At 47.9% G+C, this 19856-nt stretch overlaps 3 protein-coding genes across 6 annotated transcripts; 1 reads left to right on the top strand and 2 right to left on the bottom strand.

Moving 5' to 3' along the window:
* Positions 1-352: 352 nt before the first annotated feature.
* On the bottom strand, positions 353-2402 carry LOC117578605 (scavenger receptor class B member 1). Its single transcript, XM_034264200.1, has 4 exons — positions 1727-2402; positions 1252-1654; positions 938-1188; positions 353-844 (listed from the first exon to the last, which is right to left on the bottom strand). The coding sequence occupies exons 1-4, from the start codon at positions 2342-2344 to the stop codon at positions 566-568; spliced, it is 1551 nt and encodes a 516-aa protein (XP_034120091.1). The 5' UTR covers positions 2345-2402; the 3' UTR covers positions 353-565.
* A 1551-nt stretch (positions 2403-3953) lies between these two features.
* LOC117583399 (scavenger receptor class B member 1) lies at positions 3954-13042 on the bottom strand. Of its 3 annotated transcripts, none has more exons than XM_034271695.1 (7): positions 11218-11337; positions 7117-7238; positions 5983-6235; positions 5747-5920; positions 5103-5674; positions 4921-5042; positions 3954-4858 (listed from the first exon to the last, which is right to left on the bottom strand). In XM_034271695.1, the coding sequence occupies exons 2-7, from the start codon at positions 7175-7177 to the stop codon at positions 4478-4480; spliced, it is 1563 nt and encodes a 520-aa protein (XP_034127586.1). In that variant the 5' UTR covers positions 7178-7238; positions 11218-11337; the 3' UTR covers positions 3954-4477. The 3 variants fall into 3 exon arrangements, with proteins under 3 accessions (XP_034127586.1, XP_034127578.1, XP_034127594.1); XM_034271687.1 differs by having other exon boundaries at positions 11155-11334; XM_034271703.1 differs by lacking the exons at positions 7117-7238; positions 11218-11337 and adding an exon at positions 13003-13042.
* A 1832-nt stretch (positions 13043-14874) lies between these two features.
* On the top strand, positions 14875-19702 carry LOC117592423 (scavenger receptor class B member 1). 2 transcript variants are annotated; one of them, XM_034286172.1, is made up of 7 exons: positions 14875-16257; positions 17326-17621; positions 17693-17784; positions 17845-18072; positions 18156-18428; positions 18493-19084; positions 19148-19702. In XM_034286172.1, exons 2-7 carry the CDS (start codon positions 17357-17359, stop codon positions 19477-19479), a joined length of 1782 nt encoding a protein of 593 aa, XP_034142063.1. In that variant the 5' UTR covers positions 14875-16257; positions 17326-17356; the 3' UTR covers positions 19480-19702. The 2 variants fall into 2 exon arrangements, with proteins under 2 accessions (XP_034142063.1, XP_034142062.1); XM_034286171.1 differs by having other exon boundaries at positions 15787-15805; positions 17350-17621.
* Positions 19703-19856: the final 154 nt, after the last annotated feature.

The raw sequence follows: 19856 nt of genomic DNA, 5'->3' as shown, positions 1-19856 counted from the left end.
GCAAAACCACAAGACACACAAAGCGGGAAGAAGGCTGAAGCTGAAGCTGAAGCTGAAGCTGAAGCTGAAGAAATAATGACAACGAAAAGTCAAATGTACAGATTGAATAAAGCGCAAAATAAATCTTCCACTTGGTACGTGCCCAAGTTTTCATTGTCATTGCGAGCCGCCACCACCGCACGACACAAACAGGCGAGACGAATCAGACAAAAGCCGCGACCTCAAAGCAGTCAACACGGCAAAGGTGGAATCGGTGGAGGTGGAGGAGGATCACTGTGGCTTAGATGGGCTTTGGTTGAGGCTGAGCTTTCGGCTCGCCGCTGACAGATAAGGTGAAATGAGGCACATTCAATTTTCAACTTATTCGTAAGTATATTATAGAGAAATGAAAACAACTGATAAGTGCAGTGGCAGGCAACATCAGCGGCAGACCAGACCGCATCTCTAGCCTAAAACTATGAGTATTTGAAGGTTTATGTATGTTTGTATGTACACTAGTCCAGAGCTCGTATCTGGGCCTGGAACTGGAATGGGATCTGAGTGCAATCACAACCCAAATCAGAGACTATTTGACAGCCTCATCAGAGTCTTGGCCGCATTGCGTAAGGTGGCGATCGGTTGTCTGAAACACCGTTTCAAGGCAGGCGTTTGTGGAGCCGCGGCCGCAGATCTTGCGATAGAGATCCACGTAACTGAGATCGCCCCAGGCCACACGGATCACTTTGAGGGCGCTCCACAGGGCGAGCAGCAGCAGCAGGGCCATGCAGGGTGCCTGCACGTGGGGCAGCACCTTCACATTGAACCACATCAGCCACAGCACAAAGTCAGGCAGCTCGCCCATTTCCTGGAAGAAAGTTCAATGGGTTCAGTCGCAGGGAAATTTCCATGGCTAGAAGACCATGTTTCTGTTTCTATTTCTGTTTCTGTTTCCACTTACAAACTCATACCAGAACGTGGGCAGCAGCATGTTGCTGAACTTCTTGAGCCTCCTGCTGTAGGAGGCGAGATTCGGCATGGGTATGTTCGACTGGAAGCGGTACTTCTCGTTCACGGGTATGCCTGTGGTGGGCTCCATCAGGATGAAGGGCTCATGCTCCTCGGCATTCGGATTGTAGCCCTCGTAGTGCTCGCTCCAGTTGTAGCTGCTGCCATAGAAGTGGGGCGCCGAGAACGCTGATGGGGCATCATCTGCAAGAGACCAAAGAAATGTTGCCAATTGCCGATCCCCGGGGTGAGTCGGTGGCCACTTACTTATCACACACTTGGAGACGTCAAACATCCCCTTGTGCAGCTTGATGCCGTAGGTAGTGTCCATGCACCTTGGTGGCTCCTGGCCCGGCTCCAGCAGCAGGTAGCGGTAGGTGTCGAGACCGGCGTAACGCTCCGGGCGCTGGTAGACGAGCGGCAGGATGCGGCAGGACTCGATGGCCACCACATTCAGCGGTGTGTCTGGCTGCAGGAAGGGCGGGAAGAGCGAGTTGTCGTGGGCGCCGCTCACGTTGTAGGGGCAGGCGTCGTCGGACCACTGTTCGCTGCGCGGCAGCTGCTCCTTGATGATCTGCTGGCCGTTGAGCGACTCGATGCGAAAGAAGTTCTCGATGCCTTGCTCTGGTCCAATATTGACCGTGTATACCTCCTCTTTATCCTTGAGAGCCTGCAGGCGGAAACGTATAAGAAACGGGTAACGCATCTTTATCTCTATGGGAATTGGCATCGAATCACTTACATTGTGCAGCGGGCCACAGTTGGAGGATAGCGCGAAGGGCAGTAGGTTGGAGACCAGCTGCAGGGAGGGACGTGTGAACTCCCAGAGGAAGTAGTACACGGAGCCGGTGATGAACAGGTCCTCGAACCTGGTGATGGCATCGAAACCCAGCACCGAGAACGGTGCCACATGCTTGAACTTGGCCGCCGCACCCAGCAGCACGTTGTTGGGCGAGACGATGGTCCAGTTGAGGACATCGGGGGCGACGCTCTCCTCGGGCAGGAACTTGACGTGCCGGTAGCGATTCTTGCGGTACGTCACATTGTTTTCATTCCGACTGAGGATGTCGTTGAAGCCCACGATTTTGTAGGTGATCGGTCCGATCTGGTCCACTTTCAGCCGCTTGTCGATCCCGCTCTCGAACTCGGCGGCGTTCGTCACGTTGAAGAGGTAGCTCTTGAGCTTACCAAACGGCGAGTTGATCCAGCTGTCCATGGTGGGCATCTCCTGGCGAAAGCGGACATGCTCCCTGGCCACCAGCACGCGATAGTCCCAGACGCAGGACAGGGAAAACAGATAGAGACACGACAGGCCGAGAAACGTGCAGAGAACTATCCTCAGCTTCTGTCCGGCTTTCATTTTGTGGCTGAGAGATCTTTGGAGAAAAAACCACGTCCGTTCGAGGGAAAACACGCGATTCGTTTGACTTATGATTCCACTTATCACGGCTCTTGGCCAGCGGAACGCATTGAAATGAAAACAAAATATATAAAATCAAAATAACGGAAAGGCTATCAGCTAAGCCCTCGAGCTGAAGCTGAAGCTGATGCTGAAACCGGGGCTGGATCTGAATCTGAGACTGTGCTCTCCCTTGCTCCCTCTCTGGGGAATAGCAGCGATAATGGGGGATCTCTGACCCGGTCATACAATCAATTCACGCACATTCCAATTAAAACTTTCTTGTTTCCAGATAAGCTGCACTTAAGGGTGTCTGCACTGAAGAGCCTGCCATTCCTGCCATCCAGCAGCTCCATCGAGCCGAATGATGTCTCATTGGATCACCTGTTGCCAAATGCCAGTGACAGCCCCCCCTGCGTGGTTTCATGGCTAACCTCGGTCGTTGGCAGGTGGCGATTGACGGCCCTGGGGTCACCGCAGAGGCTGCCTTATCAGGCACAGACAGACGCAGACGGCAGTCCGCTTATCAGCAGCAGAACGTGCAACGAAACAAATGACTTGCCATTAAAGTCTGTCCCGGCTTGGTCTGCTCTGATCCAGGCACAGTGATCCGCAATAACAATCATGGAGTCCAGTATTAATAGACGCTTTAATGGCCATGCTGCAGAATCCGGTCTGGTTTGTGTCTGTCTCTGTCTTTAATGGAGGTCTTCAATGCATCCAATCGAAAATAAACAAACTGTAACAAAATTCCAAAATCTGGCATTCACATCAGATTTATTTCCGCTGATAAGCGGCTATAATATGCTCAACATTTAATTTCCATTTAATGTTTTCGTCTATTTATGTTGTATGACCTCGCAGCCAGTGTAGCCCTTTTTAGAAAGGGAACTCGGACATCAACTGATCTTGAGATGAGCCTAATCAGTCTCGTTTTCGTTTTTCTTTGATCTTGGTCCCTTGGGAAGCATACTTTTGGGATCGAACTAGATGCTAGAATATGGAAAGATGTCTCAAGGGTTCATCTGATGTCGAGCAGGGATACATATTGTTCCTTTAGCATGCGATGGTTAGAAATTTGCCTTCGATCTTCGATGGGGCGATGCACATACTTGGCGCCTGCTGAAATGCATTGGCTTGAGTCCAGGAAAAGTCATTTTAGATACCTGTAGAAGGACACACGTCTAGAACGCATTCGCTTGGTGATTACTCTGTCATTCCCCAGACATTCCTGCGTTGCATACTTTTGGGTTTCCAACCGATTCCGGAACTGATGTCTATAAAATCTGGAATGTTCAGCCATAAAGCCAACCTATGGCAAAACTAATTTCCCAAATATAAGATGCTCCTTTGTTTTGGGAACCCACCAAATATTCTACAGCTAATGGATAGGATAAGCAATTTGCGGGCTTAGTTTGGATTCTGTCTAGGCCTTTGCGGAGGAGAGGAGGCATTCCGGTGTGTGGCTAATTAAAATAATATCGTCATTTATGGCATATGGATGTATGGATACAATAAATGTTTGCCATCAAATACGAGTGCTTAGGACTGATAATGAAGCACATTTGTATGGAGGACGGAACATTGCTTTATTTTTTATTTGAGAAACGTTTCGGGTTTTGTGACTTGATTGTCTTGACATCGAATTTCAACAAGTGGTTTAGAGGGGGGCACAGGGGAAGGTGGTGGATATTAATTCAGTTTTGGTATAACAAATAAAAGTTTAAGCTAAGTCGAAGCTTTGAGCCTTATAGCGATCACGACTGTTGCGTAGGACTACACATCATTATCAGAATTTCATAACGATTACTTACAAAGTTAACCTACATACAATACAATAGATACAGATACAGATACAGATACAGATACAAAATACATACAAGTCTTCCCAGCTCCATTTGTTCTAGACTACAGACACTCACACACACACCCCCAATGGATCGGATCGGATCGGACAGGATCGGATCAAATGAGGGCGGGGAATGGGTTATGGGTTGTGGGTTGTGGGTATGGAATGGGCTAGTCCCAGTTACCTATCTACACTAAATTAAGATACCCAGAGACCCCTCGACACATCGCAAATAACGATGATCCCTAGTATCTGGCGGGCTGGGTGTCCTTGTTCTGCTTCTTATTCATGTCCACCTGTGCGGTGGCCAGGTAGTTGGACCCCTCCAGATGCAGGGTGCTCTGCCGGTGAGAGTTGCGAATGAGGCAGAACGTCGACAGCAGCAGCAGGGCCACCCCCAGGGCGAACAGGCCGACAATCAGGGCCACACGAACCTTGGGCGGCACCTGCTCGGCGAAGCGCATCAGATCGGTGACCGCGTTGGGCAGGCTGTCGATGCCCTCCTCGAACCACAGAATGGGGAAGATGATGTCCGGGAAGTTGGCCACCTGCTTGATGTCAAACACCTGGCTGACGGCCAGATTGATTTGGACACGAGCACGCACTCGCAGAGTGGTTCCCATTTTCTAAGGATTACACAGAGATTAGAGGAGAACTGAGTAGGAGGAGTTGGAGAGATGTCCCTTACCGGCTGCACATCCATGAAGAACTGATGCTTCTCCTTCTCGGGCGGGGAGATACCCTCCACCTGTGTGCGCAGGCTCTCATCGCCGAGATAGAAATGGGGGAAGCTGAGCATGATCGGAGAATCTGCAAGGGAAAATAATATATTAAGAGGAGGAGGACAGGAGGAGCAGCCAGTAGTCGTACCGTATTGGCACAGGGAGACGTTAAAGAGGCCGTTGGGGGAGCACGAGGGCTGGCCGGCGGGGCAGAAGCACATGTTCTCGGGGTGGCTCTCGACATCGGCAAAGACCCACTCGGGTGGGGTGAAGCGATAGCCGGGCACCTCGTTCGAGGTCATCACCTCCTTCTCGAAGACCAGCGGCATCAGGCGGCACAGATCCTTGTCGTACACGTGCAGCACACGGTCGTGGTCGATGTGCGGGGGGAAGATGGAGCCGTCGGTGCCGTTCAGGCGATTGCACTCATCGCTGGTCCAGTGGGGCAGGTGGGTGCGACCGTTGTACTGGTCAATAATGCCATACTTCTCGATGTCATCGACGCCCGTGTTGACGGTGACGCGGTCGGAGGAGGTGCCGTTCTTGCCGTACAACAGGCCGAACTCCTCGTAGGGCAGCTTCTGCTCCTTGGGCACCACATCCTTGGCCAGCTTCAGCAGCGGATCCTCGTAGCCCCAGAGCAGCTGTCCCACGGACACCTGAACGAACGGCTTGATCTTCAGAATGTCCATGATGCTGGCCATGGCCAGGCGCAGGAATCTGGGCGGGGCAAGATCACATTTAATATCAGGCATGAGCTCATGTGGCTCAAGCCACACGCGGGGCACTCACCTGGCCGCATGCTTGCTCTGCGAGGTGGCACTCAGCATGGGAATATTGGGCACAATCACGACGTCATCTTCGGGGCCCACGGACAGATCTTCGCGGAACGAGTAGATCTTGCGCAGATTGTAGCTGAGCGTGCCATTGTCATTCTCCACGATGTTCACCTTTTCCCAGCTCTCGCTGCACGTCACAGATGGAAATTCAGTCAAGATTCGTGAAGATTCAGTTTAGCAATCGTTTACCTGTAGACATAGGGGCCCACCTCGTCGACAATGGCCTTGGAGCCATTGCTGAGGAAGTCATCGGCATTGGTCACATTGTAGATGTACAAACTGATGTGGGGCTCCACCGGCGGCTTGGCCCACCAGCCGAAGGTCTTGGCACCGGGACGCAGTGCCACCATGCGGTCCACAATGGCATTGATCAGCACGGAGAACTGGCAGGCCACCAAAACGCCTCCCACTATCAACACTGACGCAATGGCAATCGTAATCCCTGGAAAACCAGACCAAATCAAATTATTCAACGATTGCACAGCGATCTCTGAGTGATGAGGATGAGTCAGTCAGTCAGCCAGTCAGTCCGTCCGTCCGGGAAGCTGGGAAGGGAACTTGTGATGGAGACAAACATTTGAGTTGGCACTAGACTGGGACCGCTGGGCATAAATATTTATATATCGAACGGATAGAACGAACAGTGGCACATGAATCATGTCTCCAGTGACCCTTTGACCTTACCTACACTTTGTTAACCAATTAGCATTTATACAACCGATGGATGGAGAGAGCTAGATCTGATTCCCAATTAGTTGTGATTGAATAATTATCGCTTAATTACACCGAACGGGAATAACTACGCTAAACTACAGCGACCAGAACCTAGCTCCCATTCCTTGGATATACCCACTACGCAATAGACTCCCGGAAAACTAGAAGAAAGGGATGGGTTGGGATGGCGGCTACCCGTGTAAACAAAGACCCAAGTTTATCCACTGCGTACTGCCAGCGAAATCAATAAGAAATTCAACAGCAAATACCAGTATAACCAGTCATACGAACAAATAGCAAAGTCAACCGCTATCTCTAGAGCAAAATCAAGAATCAGGCATGGCACGTGGAGTTATATATTGCATATTGTACATGCGATAAATCTATGGGTTAATTCAGTCGGTGGATAGTTGTGTGTCTCCACCACCCATTGCGTTTTGCATAATTTGTTTGCGGGGATTATTGCACAAATCAAATCAATACGTAAATCCAGCTAGAAATTCTCACAATGGGAAGAATGCGGCTGGCTAATCAGATGCTAATGGCAGTGGGGAAAACTCTGTGAAGAGTCATCCCATCCCTCTCTCTTGGGGTTCTTTTAATACTTACACCATTTTCTCAGATACGTGCTGGACAGTTTAGTGCATAGTTTGTGTTTGGGACCGTTCATGCTGTTGCTGTTGTTGGAGTCGTTGTGTTGTTCAAAGAGTGGAATGCCTTGCACTTGTTAACTGGAAAAGCAAATCAAACAAATTATACATATGAGACAGAGATTCAGCTGTAATACCGGTTAAATTGTTAATCTATATCTATAATTATCGGGCAAAAGCCAGGCAAACAGGAATGCAGTCTCATTCAATATCCGTGGATAATCACATCATAAAGTTCTAGACGACATCAGCGTTTCACGATCATGATCACGATCAACATCTTCTCTTTGTGCTTATTTTTCTTCACTCTTTGAATATGTTTACTTATGTCTTGTGGAGACAACACAACAACGGAGAGATGCCCCCACTTTGGCCCAGACCTCAGACACGTTGCGGGGCGTGTTAGCCTTGTGGGCGCTTGACAACGCTCGCGCTGTGGCTGGTGGCTGGGGGCTGTGGTGGTTGCTGTCTGTATTTAGTTTTCCCCAAAAGCTGATTTATAAGCGCTGCTTCGACACAAAACAAAACAGACGAACAAAACCGATCTGCAATCTTGTTTTGGCGGTTGGGGACAGACAGACAGACTGAGTGACTCTGGCTGTCTCCAGAACCTTCAAGTCAGCAAAACGATGACTTTTTGCTGGGGCTCTTTTGTGGCGCGACTTTTGTGCGCTGGATAATTGCTAGAGTCGAGTCAATGATACGAGTACTGCGCCCTTCCTGGCAGGGACAGACCTTGGCTGCCGCTCAGCTCGGTTCAGGCAATTAAGCACTTTTTAATGGACTGACAGGCTCCAGCTCCAGCTCCAGCTCCAGCGCTGTGAGGTTTCGCATATAACGAAATGTTGAAAAGAAACCTTGACCGAGGCCAGGGCTGTGCTGTGCCTTCATATAAATCGTTTAATATTCGGACTCGTGCGTAAACAGCAACGATTTTATTATTGACAATTCCAGGCAGACAGCCCGGCAAGCCATTATTCATATTCATAAACGAAACGCAACGCAGTTAAGTGGGGATCCGGCTAATGGTTTTGGGCCATTTGCAGGCGTCGCACGGTCGTAGACAATAGAAACGAAACGTTTTAATTGCCCCCACTCGATCGGGCAAGCCGCAGATCATTCTCAGATTCAAGTGCATACAAACTGTCGTTTATTGGCATCGGCGCGAACGAGATAATCTGGAACTCCAGTGGGAGATCGCTGCTTGGGCACGTTCGCACCTTTCATTCCACATGCGATTCGGAAGAACGCACTGGGAACATGAGAGCTAGACGCGGAATCTGAAATTCTTTGATGCCCTGCGGAAATGGTGGCCTACACACAACCAGTTTTGATGTTTTCGCTTTACGAAACGGTTTCGGCCAAAAAGCATTAAACTTTGTACTTCGGACACCTCCCTCCCCACTTGCCCACAGCTGAGTGGATACAAAGTTTTTCGTATTTCGTATTTCGTTTTTTTTGTTTTTTTGTGTTTAGTATTTGCCGAGTTTACTGCGCTCTCTGAACGGCACAAGGTCGAGCTGGCGACTCCAATAACTGCGTGTGTGTGTGTGTGCTTGTTGTGATTTGTGCTGTGTGTTTAGCATTGGACCCACCACTGGATCCACCATTGTTGGCTCTCTGCTCAACCGATGCCCATTGAATACCAATTAGCCCATAATTATTTCAAATGATTTTCGGCGACACCCGTCATCGAGCCATAAATCAGTGAATTCCATCAGGAATTGTTTTGCTGTAATTTCTGTTCTGTGTGCTGTTTGCCGTTTGCTGTTTGCTGTTTTTCTGATTGCTGATTGTGTGCTGCGCTGCGCTGCGCTGCGCTTTGTTCGCGGACACTACTTAAGGCCCTGGCCGATTATATAAAAAACTTTTCAGCATTGCAAATGTTTACAAAGAATGATGAAAGGAATGGCATGGAGCAGCGTGACTCAGTGTCTGAATTCATTCTAGGGAATTTCAATTTGTGTTACTAAGAGAAAACCTGAGCTATATGTATCCCCAAGAAGTATGCAAGTAAATCAAATGGCTGGGCTGGGCTGGAGTGACTGGGAAATTCTAGATCTAAACAAAAACAACGCAATCCAAGCAGCTTGTTATGAGAACCACAGCCGAGATTTCAGCAGTTTTGGCATTCCATTCCAATGAAATGCGATAACTGATGTAATCATTTTACTTTTTGTTGATTTGTTGATTCGGATCTCGCTAGTTGTTGCAGTTGTTGGAGCCGCTTGCTCTTTCAGCTGTTCCATTAGCGGCTAACGTGTTGTGTTTAACGTGAAATCGCCAGCCTGTGCGGGCATGTGTTGAATGTTATATGGCTAAGGCAGAATGAATCCCAACTTCAATAGAAATTTACTTTCTAAACACACGTGTTTTTGTATGTATTGAACTGAAAGCGGCAACTTGAAACTCTCGGCGAACACATCCGCCGCCCCTCTGCCAGCCGCTGCTTTTGTTGCTGCTGATCAGCTTGCCAGAGCAGCAGAGCTCTTGGATTGAAATGAAGTAAAGGCGAAGACAACGTGGAGTCGCGTCTCATAATTTCACTGCGTTTAAGTGTTGCACAAATAAATACAAGCGGTAGCAGCTACTTATTTTAAACAATTACCCTGACCCAATTTCAGAGCTGTGGCTGTGGCTGTGGCTGTAGTTGCTGCCTCTGTGACACTGGGCTGGCCAAAAAGCAAACTGAACTGCTGACAAAATTCGCCTTTGCCTTTTTTTGATAATACAAAATGAAATGATTTTTACATTTTTGTGCGTTAAACAATGCTCGGCTGTGCTGCTGTCAATGGCGTGACAGACATGTGCGACGGGGCTCATCTTGGAGTCTCAGTAGGTCAGTTTTGGTGGCAATTACCCCAGTGACAGTGTCAGCTACAAGCACAGGGAGAGAGAGAGAGAGAGAGAGAGACAGCTGAAGTACAAAGTGTGGTTTGCCTTTTTGCTTTCGCAGTGAAATGTGTCAGCGCAGCTCAGCAAAGACAAAGCCTGGCAATTGTCACCTCCATTTAATGACCAACTTGGCAACGAAATCAAGCAGCAGAGCCACAAAAGAGATAACCTACAACTTGTCGTCGTATATGTATGATGAAGATGATGATTCAAAGCTTTTACCGCTGCTGGTGCAACCTTCACATAATCGTCTTCGTTATGTGGTCAAAGAGAGCTTTCGCGGGCACTCTTCACTTATTTATGCATTTATTTAGTTTGATTTGATTTCTGTGGGGTTTTCTGCCCCGGGCACACGCTTCATTTTGATTTTAAAATTTTGATTTTGGATCTTGGCCGAGTGTATGTGTGGTGTGGTGTTTTTTAAGTAAACTTTTTTTATTTGATTTCGTTTTGAGTCGCTGCTTCGTGGCAGCGCCAATCAGCGCTCTGTGCAGAGCGAAAATTTCACTTTTTCCACACAAGTAATCATAAAAACTATGCACGTTCGTAAAATGCGCTTTTGGCAGGGCCGTAGACAGCATTTAGCTACTGCCGCTGGCTCCAGGGGGAAAGATGCATAATCAGCAGCAGCAGCAACATCATCAGCAGCAGCCACAAAGCATAATTCAATGATTTTCCGCTTTTGTAGAGCTATTAAGCGCCCCGTCAAGCCATCGAGCCGCCACCATGGAAGTGGTTTCATTTTGGCTGAGTGGGCAAGGTCTTGCTTAATGCTGAGACTGCGACGAGACTGCGACCGACCGCATCTGTGTATAAGGTTTATCAATGATCGATGCAGCGATGCAGCGAGTATCAACAACAAATGGACTTTTACTGCCGCAAAAGGCCTGGAATGTGAGTGCTACTGCCACACCACACCATACCATGCCACAAACAATACACCACACACTTGTTGCTGGCTGACTTTTGTGAAAGACACAAGAGTCGTAAGGCAGCCGCAGACCTGTCCAGCCTGAGCGGGACAGGGACAGACCACAAGCCGCAAGTCGCAATCGGCAGACATTTCAAAATAGTTATATTAACACACAAACAAGGCACTCACACGGGAGCCGGAATCGGAGTCGTCGAAATTGGCCGTTTACACGGATGCAAGTTTAGTACGTACGGGCGTTGTTATGTGGATGGATAGATTCTTAGGGGGGGGCCCTCAAAATGTGGAACGCAACACCAAACCGCCGGCAAAAAACGGGCACGACTTGTACGCTTGCAAAGCCGTCGAGAAACTAAAGTCGATGTCTTCGAGTGGCCCCACAACGTAAGATGTTGGTGCTGCGAAAGCTTCAACCTGAAGCTCAGCTTGGCTTGGCATTGCGACAAAGCGAAACTCGAAAACCTGATAAACAGGTACACCTGTGTGCGTATGTAGCTACGAAAGCAGGTGTGTGTGTGTGTGTGTGTGCTCAAGGGGAGAGGCGGCATAAGCAAAAGCGAGAGTAAGCTAGCGCTGTGCTCTGCGCCGTCAGTGAGCTTTTGCTCAATGCAGTGCATTGCATGCGATTAAAGCTTTTGGATATTCGAATAGACTTCGATCGGTTCGGAACAAATGTTGCTTGTGTTGCTGTTGTTTCTCTCTCTCTCTTTCTCTGTCGCTCTTTCTGTTGCTTTCGGGGAATGGGTGGCGGCTGGTGATAAAAACAAGTTTGTTGCTTTTGCATTGAAGTCTTTCGTTTTGGCTGCGTTCCGTTCCGTTTTATGTTGCACACAGAGGCACAGCGATCTCCCTCCCATTGATTGCCACACCAATACCATTGGACGAAATAAACTAAATGATCATTGTTGATCAATTTTGTTGTTGTTTTCGCAAGTGACTCATTTCTATGTTGATTGTTGGTTGCATTTCCAAGCTCCCCCGCCCTCCCAGAAATCAGTAGCCACAATAACGAAGACAGATCAAGATGAAGCCGCAGAGTGTATGCAAAAGTTGACAGCTCCAATGATCACAAATTATTGCTATTGCCACTGAATGTTGCAGCTTCGGTTGTTGGCATTGCGCAAGGTTTATGGGTTGGTGTGTTGTTGCCTCCAGAATCGGAATCTTGCAAAAGCTTTCGTTTCGTGCCTAAGCATAAACTGGCTTTTGGGAAATGCGCAAACGGTGGAAATAACACGAGGCAAAAACTTGTTGCATTTGCATAACCAACAACAGCGGGGGCAAAACATTTCAGACCATGTCTAGGAAATGTGATTCAAGAAATTGTCCCAGTCCACTGGAAGAAAACTTCACAGAAAGCATGCCCAGGTTGGAAAAGATAGAAGAGTTTTCCCCAACTCAAATGAATCAGTGGAAAGTTCTGATGGTAAAATCTTAGAAATTTAGATAGAGTTTAATCATAAGTAGCTCCTGATGTAAAAGAGAAATGGTAAGATTTGAGGTTATTGCAGAGAGCAATTCAATTTATAATCCAATTCCCCAAAAAAATCAGCTTTAAATATGTTCCCTTAAGCTGACAAATGCCATTGCTCAAGCCCCATAACAATAACTCTACTATTAGAAGGCGAACCAAGACATTATCGCCTCAATGTGTTCGACATTCCGCTCCAAGACCAACCACACACACACGCACAGAGATATTGTGCTTGTGGATGGGCCGACGTCGACCCGTATCCAATGCCTAACTCTACGACGACTTTGCATGCCAATAAGGCCAACCGGGTTGCATGCGACCTTTCTGTTTATGTAAACTGTCGTACAAAGTGGCGCAGTTTGGTTGTAAGTGATGCAATAAATAATAATAAAAGCACAGCAACAGGAAAAGCAGCAACAACATACGCACATGTAAATTTAAATGTTGTTGCGTGTCATCAATTGCCCCTGCCCCTGCCTCGCCGACGCACCACCTGCTGCCGCCCCACCACAACGCTAACAAAATCCAAATTAGTTTCCACTTACGGTACACAATGTTGGAAACCAACATGTCCAATCAGCAGCACCTTACGGGATCTTCTGAAGAACTATCTTAGTAAGGGCAGACTTGCGATTTGCAGATTCTTGATTTCCGATTCCTTTGCTGCTCTACTTTCTGGAGAACTTTTATTATTTCATTTTTAGATTCATTCTGTGTGATTCTTGTGTGTGTATTTGTGTATATAAGAACTAATTTTGGCACTTGACGACCCGGCAACCCAGGTTGTTGATAATGCCCCCCCATATTTATAAGTCAGAGCTGATAAGATCCCTTCCCTATAGGCAAGCATTCAGGAAGCGGGAACTGGGTGCCAATCGAGGGCACAGCTCTACATTTAACATGATGGAAATGACTTTGCACTCCATCTTTACGGCTTTTTAAGGTAGTTTATGAGCGGGTCGGGCCCAAAGCAACTGCAGCTAAGGGCCACTTAAGTTGTCAGTTCCAGTCAAATACTCCGCCGTAAACTAGACTTTGAAGCGCAGCTCTTGAGACCTGCTCGGGGGCGGAGACTACAGGCATGGCATTACAGGGGAACATTACATATTGGAAAGCTATTAGCGGCACGGAGCGATTAAGCGATTGAGCCATTGGAGGCTTCATCCGCGTCATTCCGCCTTCTAGAAAAACAAAAAGTTCAGAGAGGCTATCAGTCGAGGCTGATGCAAAACACGATGGGGCCGCCACTTCACAGCTGTAGTCGTACAGAAAGTATGGAAAGCCAGCCCCGCACCATAGTACAGCAGATTAATTGTAAACTCTTGACTAAACTGATAAATGCTGAGCACACAATCGAGGCTTGGGCCTGCGGTCTCCGGCCGTGGTGGGGTTCAATAACTCGCGATTCTCCTCCCTCCCGGGGGAGAATCTGCGCTGCGAGCAATCACGTTGTCATGGGGATGGATGCGGGGCTTGAGGCCTTTCTGCTAGCTTAAGAAATGAGCATTCTGACAGCTGAAAGATAAGGTAATCTAAATATATCCTCACATGCTCCAAGAATTGCAAAACGAAAACAGAAACCGAGGAGAGAGAACGGAACGAGCAGTAAGTAAATAAAGAAAGAAAGAGGTAGCGCACCTTGAGCGCCCATGCACTGAGCGAAATGGCGCATGCACTTTCCTTTGTTCATTGCTAATTGATTGGTTTAGCGCTAATTCAATTGTTTTGGCAAGTGATTAACGAAAACATACCGATACCGATACATAGGCAAATATCTATTTATTTGCATTTGGGCATTTGAGCATTCCTATATATAGACCTTTATTGCATATATATATTTCTGGTCAAACGACACTTTAGCGTTCATTCCACTGTTTCGAAGTGCGCTGTGTCTATAAGAAGGTTCTCGACCTGCTCGCCTTTTCTCCATGTGTATTGCAGATGGGAGGAGAAACAATGAAGCCCGCTTCTGAATGGCCCCTTCGCCGCTTTCCGTATGCCCGTCCACGCAGCTCATCTAATTCGATAATAATGAAGTCGCCACTCTCTCGCTGAGAGAAAGCAATCCGGGGATGGGGATGGATGAGGCTGCTGCAGATGGCTGCTCTCTATGTATCTCTTCCTCCTGAGAGTGTGTGTGTGCGTATGTGAGTATCATTGCGACTGGCTGGCTCCTTTGTATAAATGATGATTATATTTGCACTTTGTCTCATTACACACACAAACACAGAAAGTGGCACACGCACAATGGCGGCGCTGCTACGTAGTAAGCAAGAAATCCCGGTTATCAGCAATCATAGCTGACCAAACGCTTATCAATGGCAGAGCGCAGAGCTGCAGCAGAGACAGCGGCCTGGGCAGGCACCGAAAGCAAGGCAGATCGTAGAACGAGGAAAGAGAACAAAACAGCTGCTGATTCCGAACGGAGCGGAGCAGATTTCGTCGTAGTAATAACTTGTTTGGAGGGCAGCAAGCACGAGCCACAGCCACAGTCTCAGTAGGTCCCGTCCCCCGTGTCCAGTGCCAGTGTTTTCAAAAGTCTATCGAAACTAGCAGTCGAGTTACAAACACCCCCCCCAGAAAGCGAAATCTAATCGGTTCTCCCGGCCAGATAGTGCGTGGGCTCTAATCGCGGAATCCGCAATAAATACCATACCCCAACGGACAAGTGGTTGATCCAGTGGCACTTCAGCGGCCAAACGGTCGAAAGAGATTATCTAGCCAACGGCTGGTGCAAATATGTAGTGCTCGTCGTTGTGTGTTTCCTTCCCTGTTCGGTCGTGTCTTCGCAGTTGTTGGAAAAACTAAGACAAACCAGAAACGGAATCGATTCCAAGTGCAGTGCAGTGGTAGACGCCAAACAACAAGAAGAAGAAGCTGAGTAGAGAGAGGAAAGAGTGAAGAGTGCATTCCATATGGAAAACCAGCTCCAGCTGCAGTTACACCTCCAATGTTTTTTGTAAATCGAAGCAGGAACTGCAGAAAAGCAACAACAAGAGAGCAGCAGTCCCAACGATCGAGCTGACAAAAGAGAATAGCGACAAAACAAAGAAGCAAGCGAACAAAGAACACCAGCCAAGAAAAACAGAGAACAGAGTGTCTGCCAGAGACGAGAAAAGAGAGAGGAGAGCGGAGAGCGGAGAGCCGAACTGGAGCCGTTTACAACGGACAACGACAAGAGTTCGTTCTGTCGGATAGAGACACTGATATTCAAGTGTTCAAGTGTGTCGCTGCAAGATACAGTGAGAGAGACTAAGACAGATCCCGCGCAGCAGCCCCAGCATCAACATCATTAGGAGAGACAGAGTGAGAGAGGAAAACCCCCCAAAAAAGCTCAATACGAATGGTGTGCACACAGCGTAAATACGACAAAATTGTTAATTAAGACGCCAAATGTTTGGCAGTCGAGGCGGGAGGCAAAGTAAACCAAGAGAGACAGCGGGCATTTGCGCTGAGAGAGAGAGAGAGAGAGAAGTGCGGGTGCAATTACCTTGTGCTTGTGTGAGTGTGTTGTTTTCCGTTTACCTGAACAGCTGTCTGTGCACACGATCTCTCTTCGCTCTCCGCTCACTCAACCACTCTCTATTTTTGGGTCGTTTAACACCCGCATCATCTCCAAACCAAGCCGTTATCAGTCAATGGCACTGCCTGCACCCCCCCTGCTCGCGACAGTTTTCTGCAAGTAATTGAGCACAAGCAGACAGGAGAGAAGCAGACGGAGAAAGAGAGAGAGGAACGGTTAAGAAAACACATCCGTAATTGGGAGAAACGCAACCCAGACGAAGGACCGCCCTCTAAGCGTAGGTCTCATTTGCATATTTTAATTTAAACAACATAAATAATGTGTGTGGGAGGGGAGGGGGTGTCTGATCTAAGACGTAATTTCATGCTGCTCAGGCCGAGTCTTATCGAAATTTGAAATCAATTCAATTTGCCATCACAGCAGTTACAGATCACTCCATCTATGAACCCGATCGAAGCCCTTCGTTCACATTGGTGTAAGTTCAAGATCGTGATGAAATATTGGAAAATTTGACGCCCCAGTTGGGGCTTATCGGTGGCGTTGACCCGTTTTCAAAGTTGGCGAATCAGTATCAGTGCCCGTAGCCCCCACAAGTGGTAGTGTCGAGAGCTTAACTCTATTAAATACAGACACACAGTCGCACACTGCTACCTCCTCAACTTGTTGTTTCCATAATTTTATGAATTGCTGGCTATAGTACATACATACACAAGTATAAGTATTATATATTCGTAGAAGCTACTGATAAGGCCTAGTACATGCATACATATGGGTTGTACTTTGATTTCAGCACTGGCAGAAGCCTCAGCTGGGGCCCAGCATGCGAAGGCTCTGAGTGCTGAAACCCAGATTAGTTGGTGAAAACTTCTGTAAACGATCGCATGGTTAATAATCTGTGCTCCCCGGAAAATTGTTCCGATTAAATCAAATACACGAACACACACACACACACACATGTGCAACATATAATTACATAGAATAACAATATAAAAGGTATTAATGAATTTGAATTCCTTCAATGGGGGACAACATTTTGAACAATCGTTCAATACTTATGTGTTCGATGAACTCTTGGATGCCTACAAGTATATTTATATAGAACCGAGCCTGATAAGCCCATAATCGGGCCAGGCAAATAGATCCCTTTGCTGTGCCACGTGTTCCCAATCCCAAAGATAACATTCAATTATACATATTATAAATATCAGTTTCAAGAACTTCAAGGAGCACCAATAAGGGAATTTTTTTACTGATATGCCACAGGCTCTTAGCTAGCTGGCAACATACTACTACGATCAGTACAATGATAAGAGCCCAGCATGACATTTGCTTACTACACTTTCAGCTCACAAACACACAACACACACAGACACAGAATGCCACGTGCCACAAGCCATGATGTGGCCTTGCCACCCACTCAAGATGATCTCACAGTGGCCCAGAGCAGATCCAAGTCCAACACACTGAACTCCCAGCGGAATGGAGTCGGTGCGGGAGGAACTGGAACCTTCGGGGGCTACAGCAACGGAAAGAGTGGGTCCGACAAGCTAACGAAGCTCCAGATGATATTGGAGGCCTTCGGCCTGCGCAATCAATCACAGAACCGCGAGCCAACGTCCAAGGATATTGGCACACTGATAAGTAAGTAGAGCGCGGATGATTGAGATGATAATACTCGTCCGTATCCTTGACTAACCTGACACACTTTACAGTGCTGGGTGTGATGTTCCTGGTCTTCGTGATCAGTGTTACCGGATTCTTTGTGATGTGGTTCACTGAGTACTACAACAACACCATGCTGGAGGTAAGATACTTAACACGCCGCACCAGAATTTAATTGAATTTATGCGAAAACCTTCATCAGAATCTGGTACTGGCCGAGAACTCGGACACGGCCAAGAACTGGCTCAACCCAGACCCCAAGTTCGATACGCTGCTGAAGGCTCACATCTTCCACTACCCCAACATACAGGACTATCTGGCAGGACGGGCCGAAAAGATACAGATACGCGATATGGGGCCCCTAGTGTACCAAGAGCACACGGTCAAGGACGAGGTTTCGTTCAACAAGAATTTCACGGTCACCTTCAGGGTAGGGTTTACTCAAACACTTGTACACTAAGGCTGAAGTTACTACTAATAATGCTATTCTTCTATCTTAATCTTATTCTATAGGATCACAAGTCGTACAAGTTTCTGCCGGAAAAGTCGAGCATACGGGAGGATGATGTGCTGCTGGTTCCAAATGTGCCGCTCATCAGTGCCGCCGGCCATGTGAAGCGGATGCCTATTGGCACGCGGCTTCTCTCTGGCATGTTAATCAATGGGTTCAACGAGCCCCTCTTCAAGAATCTTACGGCTGCAGAGTACCTTTGGGGCTACGAGGACAAGATCATCAAACTGAAGAGTCTGGGCAAGGGAAAGCGGCGTTTCGGCCTGCTAATGAGCGTAAGTATTCGGCGATTCGATTCTTTTGCAAGAGCTCTGCCCCAACAGAATTGTTCTCCCTCAGCGCAACGGAACCAGCGTGGACTCGGTTCAGGTGAACACCGGCGAAGATGACATCACCAAGTACAGCACCATCACCCAGTTCAATGGCATGCCCCAGCTGGACTACTGGGAGGGGGAAAAGTGCAATCGTATTGATGGCTCGGAGCCCTCGATGTTCTCCCCGAACCTCTTGCAGACTCGCGATACAGTTCACGTCTTTCTGCAAGTGTTGTGTCGCAAGGTGCCACTCCACTTTGAAAAGGAGGTTACCATTTACGACGACATCGATGTGCTTCGCTACCGTACGCCCATGGACGTGTTTGATCATCCGTCCGAGAACCCGGCGAATCAGTGCTATTGCACCAACACGGAGCGTTGCTTGCCCAGCGGAGTAATCAATGCCACCAAATGCTATGGTGACTCACCCATCTTTCCGTCCTTCCCGCACTTCTTCTCCGGCGATCCGGTCCTGTACAAGATCTTCGACGGCATCAAGCCCGATGCGGAGCTCCATCAGACGTACGCCGACATTCATCCGCGCTTCGGTTTCCCCATCAGCGGAGCTTCGCGCGTCCAGATCAACATTATGCTGGACAAAACCCCCTTACTGAGGAGTAAGTGATCGGAACCCATGCCCTTTTGACCTTTCTGATTATGAACATTTTTTATAATTTCAGATCAAGGGGCTCGACTGGAGAACGCCACCATCTTGCCCCTGATGTGGATCGAAATAACGTCGGGCGACTTCTCGGATGAGATGCTGCACATGCTTTATGTGAGCACCTTCGGTCTAGATGCCATTCAATTGGCACTCAAATATGGCACGCTGCTCATCGCCGTAACCACCTTCAGCCTAATCGTGGCCGGGGTCTATTATCTCAACAGCAAGCGAGAGGAGGGCCTTCAGGAGAGCAAGTCCTCTGCTGAGCTCGAGGCGCTGAACGGAGGCGTCGTGATGGTTCAGGTGCAGCACTTCAACTTACCAGCACCATGTGCCCCTTCTGCGTAGACCACGTGACCAAACAGTGCCATTAATTAGTTAGTTATTTAGTTAGTTAGTCAAGGGGCGGGAACGGGGGAAAGTTATACAGACTTGATGCGATTTTCGAATTTTCCTAGGATTAAATGCACAACCTTAGTCTACAAAGAGTCAGTCAGTTACCTGTAGTCTGTAGCCTTCAGTTTGTAAATATGTAAAGATGTTAATAAACTTTATATTCTCGTGAATTGTATTATTAATACTGGATTACCTGGACACTGATTGATGTTTCTACAATACCCTAAAATTACGCACACGCATACGCTGAAGCTCTCACAGATGTATGCTTGAAAGTATGCAATGAAATTCCAAGTGGATGGTATCGACAGCTGTTCTCACGATCATGC

This window comes from Drosophila guanche, unplaced genomic scaffold (assembly GCF_900245975.1).
Source record: "Drosophila guanche unplaced genomic scaffold, DGUA_6, whole genome shotgun sequence".
NCBI classification, from domain to species: domain Eukaryota; kingdom Metazoa; phylum Arthropoda; class Insecta; order Diptera; family Drosophilidae; genus Drosophila; species Drosophila guanche.
The sequence above is the reverse complement of the archived record's forward strand: the minus strand, read 5'-3'. Positions and strand labels throughout refer to the sequence as shown.